Source organism: Anolis sagrei, chromosome 6 (assembly GCF_037176765.1).
Source record: "Anolis sagrei isolate rAnoSag1 chromosome 6, rAnoSag1.mat, whole genome shotgun sequence".
Lineage (NCBI taxonomy): Eukaryota > Metazoa > Chordata > Lepidosauria > Squamata > Dactyloidae > Anolis > Anolis sagrei.
Window position 1 is genome coordinate 81,508,388 of NC_090026.1, and position 9,328 is coordinate 81,517,715.

The following is a 9,328-nucleotide window of genomic DNA, read 5'->3' on the forward strand; positions in this document are numbered from 1 at the left end:
GACTTGAGGAATTGCAAGTTGTTTCTGGTGTAAGAGAATTGACCATCTGCAAAGACGTTACCCAGGAGATGCCTGGATATGTTACCATCCTGTGGGAGGTTGTTCTCATGTATCCAGATGAGAAGCTGGAGCTGAGAGACGGGAGCTCACCCCGCTCCCTGGATTTGAACTGCTGACCTTTCAGTCGGCAGTTCAGCCAGCAAATGGTTTAACCCATTGTGCCACCGAGGGCTCCTTAGTACTCACACTGACCCATGGATAAGTTGATCCATGTTTTGGATTGATTTTTGGACTAAAATTTCTAAATTTACACATGGGTATAGGGTATACATTGAATATCTTTGTACGAGGGTGCTGCTTCTTCTTCTCCAAGTACACTGAAGTATATCTGCAAGTTTAAACTGATACTACTCACTTTCTCATTCAAAAGTCAGAAAAAAGAGGATATTATGTACAGGAACTGGATACAATTAACCCAAGTTCATACTGTGTGGATATATTGAGTGGTTCTATCCAACACCATCATTTATACCCTGTCCCAAAAAACCCACAGGTAAAGCTTATCTTACCTGTCTTCATAAATCCTGGATGTTCAGCTATATTTGAGCTGTTCAGCAACTTAACTGCTTTCCGATAATTGCCTCGTAAATACTCAAAGTTGCTTTTCAGAAAAAGGGAAGGAGCAGACTGTGAAAAGCATGAAAGTTGTGGTTAGTGATCCTTTGAAGACAAAAGTTAGAGAGCTGTTAGATACTGCAATCATCTACTTTGTAACCAAGCAAAACTCTTTCTGCATCCCACAAATAGAAAGGCATAACAGAATATTAACTAGAAGTCCACTGTACACTTGTTCTAAAATATCAAACATTATGGCACAAAATAACCCACAAAGTCAATGAACTCTTAGGAACTATCTGAAGCCCTGCATCGTGAAATATTTTTTTAGATTCAGTTACTATGTACCATATAGTTATCCAGTTTAAAAGAACAGGCAATTGGTCACAAACAACTACAAATGTACATTTTTCCTGAAATACCAAAATGAGACACCATTCGTTTTGCTTTAACTTTTCCTTCAACATCACAACCTGATAATGCCATAATTAAATCAGCAGTTCAGAGGTTTTTTTAAACAATGAATCTATGTGACATAAACAATCAGGAGTACTCACATTTCCAGCTGTGTTCATAACTGACTTAATCTCTCTCTTACATGCTTTTAGAGACTTCATCTGAATATAGGCTCGCACTTTATACTGTTAAAAACAAATAATTTCATTATCCTGCATTAAAACTATGACCACTACTCAAAAATTACATCACATTGGGTTCCATAATTCAGACACATGTAACATGTATGGATAATACAACTTACTGATAAAAACCAAAAACACTTCGATTTAGTTTTGATTGGAAGACTTAAAGGTAATGGTAAAGGTTGGAGCCCCTGGTGGCACAGTGAGCTAAACTGCTGAGCTGCTAAACTTGCTGACTGAAAGGTTGTCCGTTTGAATCTGGGAAGCAAGGTGAGCTCCCACTGTTAGCTCCAGCTTCTGCCAACCAGTTTGCTCTGGTGGGAAGGTAATGGTGCGCCATGCAGTCATGCTGGCCACATAATCTTGGAGGCATTTACGGACAACGCTGGCTCTTCGGCTTAGAAATGGAGATGAGCACCACTCCCCAGATTCGGACATGACTAGAGTTAATGTCACAGGGAAACCTTTACCTTTAAGTCTTCCAAATAAAACTAAACCAAGGTGATCCAAGATTTCAAGGATTGCACTCTAAGCAATGCTGATAATTAATAATACTTTATCTGCAAATGAATTAAAAGTTCAAAAAGACCTTTTCCCCAGATTAAAAAAATATAAAGGTGGCATAGAAAACAATAATTTTCTTTATACAAAATAAGGATTTTTTATTAGCATCTATGTCTCAGGGCTAATTATTTTATCCATGTGATAGGTACCAGATAATGTTGGAAAATCCTATTGTAAGCCAAGCTGTACATAAATATAATTTACTGACCAACAATCCTCCGGAGATGCAATGGGTTAAACACTTGTGCTGGCAGGATTGCTGACCAATAAGTCAGCAGTTCGAATCCAGGGAGAGCGGGTTGAGCTCCCTCTGTCTGCTCCAGCTTCCCATGTGGGCACATGAGAGAAGCCTCCCACAAGGATGGTAAAACATCAAAAATCCAGGTGTCCCCTGGGCAACATCCTTGCAGATGGCCCAATTCTCTTACACCAGAAGCAACTTGCAGTTTACTCAAGTTGCTCCTAACACCAAAACAAAACAAAAAAACAAAAACAAAACAAAAAACAAAAAAAAACCCCCAAAAAACTGGCCAGCAACTAGCTCTGAAATCATAGCAAGTGGAAAAAGTACAAGCCCAATTGCCAAAAGCAGAATCTTGAATCTTACCTGATGTATTTTAGATTTAGCAGCTTCTGTAATGGTTCCGCTTTCAGCTTTATGATTGGATGCTTCTTTACTAGTGTTATTACCTGTCTGGTCACAAATTGAAATGACTGTTAGTGTTTGAAAGCACCAAACATTTTTACAGAATGCATGGAATTCACAATTCCAGAAACATATTCTCTTGAAAGAGGACCACTTTATCTTAATTATATATTTGAAGGCATTGACTTATGAACTATTTCTTCTTTCTCTATAGCAAACAGTTGATCATGAGTCAGGCATCTGCAATACTTTAAAATTACCAAACATAAATATCTCAGTAGCAGGAGGCCACCATACAATTTGGGTATAAAAAGGAGGGATTTCTATGCCATTTATAACACAGCCCAACCAAAGATGAATTCTTGGCATCTGGGTTTTTAGGCCCTTTCTTGCATTGGATAGACCACATCAGCTTTAGTTTCTTAGATATAGTTATAATTATTTTTATGAGTAAGCAGATAAAGACTGATAGATGACGTATGATTTGTATCTCAAAAACAGGGCTAACCTTTGAGGCACCAAAATGTGTGTTGGCCAGTGCAATGTACTGGTTATGTGTCTAGCTCTAATCCAAGCTGCACGAAAGCCCGTGATCAAAACAGATGGGCCAGGCTTGATAAAACTCAATTACTGCACTGTCACTGTGTTCCCTTAGACTCACCTCATTTCTCCCATTTTTGTTGTTGCCACCTTGTGAAATCATTTTTTCCAACACAGCAAGCAGATGCAAGGCTTTCTCAGCTTGGCAAGTGAGCAGGTATAGGTCCACGAGCAAAAAGCAAACTGCTTGGGCAAACCTCTCCTCTAAAGACAGAGCAAACATTTAGTTTTTGCCTGTGGGAGTTCAATACACGGGATGTAATACCTTTCCCAGTAGGTGCCAAGTTGCTACCAATATAGGTTGACATGTTTTGGAAAACTTTTTTCTTGTATGATTTTTAGAATTCCTTATGAAATCAAACTTACTTAGATATATCTAGTTTGAAGACTCCTTGCAAGGCATTACATGCAACAGAATATTCCTCATACTCATAATATTCTACAAAGATCTGAACATAAGCATATAAAAATGAGCTAATTTGGCCAGGTGTCCATCCAAATGCCTATTTGCTTCCATAGTTGAGGCATCTTTACATGTATTTCAGAAAAGGATGTGTAGAATTCATCTGCTTTTTTATTGATCAATATTTCTGCAACACATACTCCTTTTTTCTAAATTGACGATTCTAGCTGAGGTGCAGGTGTAAGTTACAATTTAAATAAACTAAATCCAATGTAAATCCTACCTATTGACATCAATGGAATTTACATTAATTAACACAACTTGTTTATTTCAATGGGTGTGCTCTTGTTAGGACTCATACTGGATTTTGCCAAGTGAACACAACTGCTGAAAAACAGATGCTTGCCCCCCCCCCCCCCCCCCCACTTAGAAGAAGGCTGGAGGAGACAGGAAGAACCAGGAGCCTTTTGCTTCCTTATAAACTTACCAAAAGGTTCTATGAACTGGTAAAGCTTCTCTCCAATTACTATTGCTTCTGTGTACTGTCGCAGATGATACAAAATAACAGCTTGATTGTAATACAGCATGCTGTTTTCAACATCATCCAAGCCATCCATTTCCTCAATTGCTGAATGAACCTGAGAAAGAAAGAACTGAAGCATTGCCCATACATTTTCGGACAGAAGACAATCAAATAAAAAGAGCTGAGTTACTATATTGGTGTTACTAATTGGCCCCATTCTTCCCAGAATGAACTAATTCAAGAAAATAAGACTGCAGCAATCAGTAGTGATCACTGTTCTATTCTTAGACTATTGTAGTATAAGGCCACAGATGTAGGCAAGTAACTGGGTTTACTATATTGTATTTATTGCATGTATGAGTATTAAATACTTAATGTTACAGGAAAATGATAAGACATTTTAAAACAGAGAACAACTTCTCAGTCTGGTTACAAAGCACAATTACAAGAAAACAATACAGCAGTCTAGTTTGGTCTAGTTTGTCCTTTTAATTCCATTACCTTAAAGGACAAAATATTTTCACAGAATTGTGCGTGCTGAGAAGTGTGTGCACATTACAAGAAACTTTAATTACATACTGGGAAAGGTTACTGCAATTATAGATATGCTGCAAAACTATACCTGGTTTTTCAGCTGGTTAAGTGTTTGCTTCAAGTTATCGGTTGTTGTCTGATTGCTTTTGCAGAATTCTGTTACTGCCATATTCAAAACTATTTTGTAGTCATCCTTGTTTATTTCTTGCAAACAGCTAAGATGTTGGAGACAAACATCATAGTTTCCGATCTATAAGTTAAAATTACAACATTTGAATAAATCTGTGTTGAAATAAAAACAAAATTAGAATCCCAAAGCACTTGCTGTTCATTTACACTTACAAAGGCAGATCACATGTGGCTCCACCCTTTGAACACAAGGTTTAGAAGAACAGTTGCTGGTCTGTTCAACCACAGCTTTCCATAAAATCCAATTTAGCAAAGATGCCAAATAAAGCATGTTTAATCAATATATGCTACATCTTGTCTGTACCCAAACACTACCCCTCTACGCTTGGTTCGGCAAAATTATCTCAAACCATTCTGCTCTAAGCCAAGAGTTCCTGGGTGCAGAGCATTAGAGATTTGGTATGCCTTGACCACAGTGTTCTCTGCAGAAGGTCAATATAATATTAGTGTTGCATAATCTTTTGGGACTCCAATGACATGGGAATACAGCAATTGAGTTTTTTACAATATGTTATGTTATTCAATGTAGAAAAGGAGAGACAGAAAAATACCTTTTCCATACAATTGCAAAGCAAGGTCATTAATTTCAAATAATGTTTGACATAAAAGAAAAGCCGTGATTTAAAAATAAAGTTGACTACTAATAGTTCTTCACAAATTTCGTAATCAATGGTAAAATTCTGATAACTGAGGCAATTTATACTACAGTGATTTACTGTTGTTAGGGAGGATACATGTTAAATAAGCTTATTTGACTAGATTTTTACTTAGGAAACAGTATGCAACACCCCTTATATGTTATCAAACTACACATTTCAGCAAAAGAATGTTAAGCTTGGTAATAACTAAACCACATACAAGCACCAATATACTTATTAGGAAATATAAGCACACAAGTATGGAACATTTTTCTGTCTTTGCATATGTCATTTTAGCAACAGAAACAGAAGTGAAAAGACAGTAACTGCCAAGAAGCAAGAACTAATAGTTGAGAGACATTGAAAAACCCATTTTTTTCTTGGATTAATACGCAACTCAGCATGTGACTATGATAAAACCTTCCATTAATTTTCATAAAACCGTATTGTGTTAGCATATTTATAAGATTTCTTTGTACTGTACTTTTGTTATTTAGTGTAGAGGAAGAAAGATGCAGATTGATTTTGAAATAAAATATTCTAATTTAATCTAAAAAATTTCCAGAAGAACAATTAAAAATCTGTAACACACACATATAAAGAAATTAATAATAAAAGTCCAATCACTTAGGCCCCATTTACACTGCAATATAAAATCTAGATTATCTGCTTTGAACTGAATTATATGGCATGTAGACTAATGTAATCTCATTCAAAGAAGATAATCTGGATTTTATATGGCTGTGTAGATGGGATCCTAGTGAAACATATTTTTGTCATGTCAAATAAAGTATTTCCTGAAAGCAGAAAAGAAGATTTGTAACCAGATGTACCTTCTGTTTAACATAACAAAATTGAAGAATCGTATCTTACCGTAAATGCTTGCAGTGCACTGTTTGATAGTTCCTTCTCTTGATCAGTAATCCCAGAAGAGATACCCGTTCCTTCATGTTTTTCTGTTCCTTGATCTAAGTAAGAAATAATTGAGAAGAGAAGAAGGGAAATATAAGAAGATGAAAGAAATCAACGCAGATCTTCAAGGACAATCTTTTACTCTTGTTAGAGAGAAGATATCAGTTGGAACTCTCCCCCCCCCCCCCTTTTACTTCACTTTCTGTTCCAGTGATAATAGGATTTTGAAAAAATCTGGCTTGTTGTGGAAACAAGGGGCCCTTCCAGACAGATCCTACATTCCCAGGATCTGACCCCAGGTTTTCTGCTTTAAATTGGATTATATGAGTCCCCATTGCCAGATAATCTGGGATAAACAGAAAACCTGGGATCAGATCCTGGGATATATGATCTGTCTGAAGGGCCCAAGGATTGGTGATAGAGCTTCAGTGGAGACACCTTTCCCCCATGATATCTCTTTCAGGAGTGGATTTCCCTTCTGCAGTGCAGATTTTTTTTACTTCCTGCTGTCTCACCCTCGTTCTTAACTATGAGTCATTTTTAAGTTGGATGTTTGTAACTCTGAGACTGCCTGTAATGCAGTTGAACTGCATTATAGGCATTATTTAGGTGTGTAGATCCATCCCCACTGCAACTTTAGCTCCTTCTTCCCCTGCCTTCTTTCTCTCAGGCTCTGAAAGGAGAAATCTCCAAGCTGTGTCCAACCAACCTAGAAACAGAATATTATTAAAGAACACAGAAATGCTGGACCACTATAACAACTACCATGTCAGACTACACTGAGAAGCCACTGAAATCCACAAGCATGTGGACTATTTCAAGAGAAAGGAGCAAACAATGAAAATGAACAAAATCTGTCTACCAGTTTGGAAAAAAATTCTAAAATCAGGACTATAAATAAAGAACAGCACTCACAAACAGGGGAATTCCAGACAAGAAACAATCAGGACAGCTTTTTCCCCCCCTCATTTCAGGAGTGACTTGAGAAACTGCAAGTCGCTTCTGGTGTAAGAGAATGGGCTGTCTGCAAGGACGTTGCCCAGGGGACGCCCGGATGTTTTGATGTTTTACCATCCTTGTGGGAGGCTTCTCTCATGTCCCCACATAGGGAGCTGGGGCTGACAGAGGGAGCTCATCTGCACTCTCCCTGGATTCGGAACTGCTGACTTATTGGTCAGCAGTCCTGCCGGCACAAGGGTTTAATCCAGGGGTCTTCAAACTAAGGCCCGGAGGCTGGATACGGCCCTCGAAGGTCATTTACCTGGCCCTAGCTCAGAGTCAACATAAGTCTGAAATGACTTGAAAGCACACAACAACAACAACAACAACAACAACAACAATCCTGTCTCATCAGCCAAAAGCAGGCCCACACTTCCCATTGAAATACTAATAAGTTCATATTTGTTAAATTTGTTTTTCATTTTAATTATTGTATTGTTTTAATGTGTTTTTTTTGCACTATAAATAATATGTTCAGTGTGCATAGGAATTCATTAATGTTTTTTTTTTTCAAATTATAATCTGGCCCTCCAACAGTCTGAGCGACTGTGACCTGGCCCTCTGTTTAAAAAGTTTGAGGACCCCTGGTTTAATCCATTGTGCCACCGAGGGACTCCTAATCACTTCCCAACAAAGGATTCCCTCAGGCAGGAAGCAGCCAAGCTTTGAAGCTGCGAGGCTATTCAACACTAATCAAGGTGATCAATTGCAACATTCACACTTGCCTCAAGCAGGCATGAGTTTTCTCCCACCCTGGACATTCCACATTTATATAAACCCCTAGTTTCCAACAGACCTCTCAATCTCTGAGGATGCCTGCCATGGATGTGGGTGAAACGTCAGAAGAGAATGCTTCTGGAACATGGCCATAATGCTTAGAAAACTCAGAGCAACCCAATCCCCAAACTGTTTTAGACTCCCAACTCCCAGCTGCTTGGGCCAATAATCAGGGATTCTGGGAACTGGAGTCTAACATAACTGAGCGACCAGGGCTTTAAAGAGACTTGAGATTCCCTTGACTTGAGATTTCCAGAGAGAAAGCCAGGAGAGAGATACCGAAGGAAACCCTGTCATAGGTACCCTTCCTCCCGCCAAGGGGCCTGGGCTGGCCTCCTTCCCTCCCTCGCCGGCCTCGCCTCTTTGTCCTCACCTCCGCCTCTGTCTGCCGCCATGGGGTGGCTCTACTGAAGGCTCCCGAGGTAGCTGCGGCCTGGGCGGACTCCACGACAAGGCCTTCCGCGCCTCACAAGCCTCCGCCTGAGGGAAAAGTGAGGAGTCGCGAATCAAACAAACCAATTTCTCCCCCTCAGCGCCTGACCCGGAGCTTCTTCTTCTTCTCCTTCCGGTTCGGGGAATGGGAGCTTCTCTAGCCCCGAACGTCTCCTCGCTGTTCTCAGCGCAGGGAGCGTCACGTGCGTAAAACCTGCAGTGGGCGGAGCTAGAAGCTTTCAAAGTTTTAGTGGGCGCGGCCGACAGGAAAAGAGAAGAGGGACCCGGATGTCAGCCTACTTGGGAATAGCAAGTAGCAGCAAACTTGGGCCCTCCCGGTCTTTTGGACTCCAGCTCCCACAATTCCTAACAGCCGGTAGGCTGTTAGGAATTGTGGGAGTTGGAGTCCAAAAGACCTGGAGGGCCCAAGTTTGCCCATGCCTGATCTACGCTGTAAGATAAATGTAGTGTGAGCCCATGGCACTTACAGTGGTCTCAAACTGAATTAATTCTGCAGTGTAGATGGATCCTCCACCTAAATCAAACCTTAAGCCTCCTATTGAGGGAGGGGTGATTATATTATATTATATTAATAATGTTGTAATATTATATACTAGCCGTCCCCTGCCAGGCGTTGCTGTGGCCCTCAGAAAACAGGAATTCCAGGCATGGAACAATAGAGACATATGGAAGGGACATTGAGAAATGGAACAGAAGGTAGATGGATAGAACATAGGTAGGTAGATGGATGGATGATCAGACAGACACACATGTTAAAGGGGCCAAAGGGGGTTGGACTAGATGGCCTTTGGGGCGCCCTTCCAACTGGTTGGCCATCTGTCGAGTAGGGTTTGA

At 39.8% G+C, this 9,328-nt stretch overlaps 1 protein-coding gene across 1 annotated transcript in view; it reads right to left on the reverse strand.

Annotated features, from left to right (window-relative positions):
* The window catches only part of CNOT10 (CCR4-NOT transcription complex subunit 10), a 30,048-nt gene extending 21,385 nt beyond the window's left edge, over nt 1-8,663 (reverse strand). The window contains exons 1-8 of the mRNA XM_060781863.2: nt 8,415-8,663; nt 6,227-6,321; nt 4,615-4,776; nt 3,957-4,107; nt 3,128-3,270; nt 2,428-2,514; nt 1,173-1,256; nt 570-687 (exon numbers count right to left, since the gene is read on the reverse strand). Of these exons, the coding sequence (XP_060637846.1) occupies nt 570-687; nt 1,173-1,256; nt 2,428-2,514; nt 3,128-3,270; nt 3,957-4,107; nt 4,615-4,776; nt 6,227-6,321; nt 8,415-8,436 (862 nt within the window). The 5' untranslated portion in view covers nt 8,437-8,663. The remainder of the gene's footprint in view (nt 1-569; nt 688-1,172; nt 1,257-2,427; nt 2,515-3,127; nt 3,271-3,956; nt 4,108-4,614; nt 4,777-6,226; nt 6,322-8,414) is intronic.
* Nucleotides 8,664-9,328: the final 665 nt, after the last annotated feature.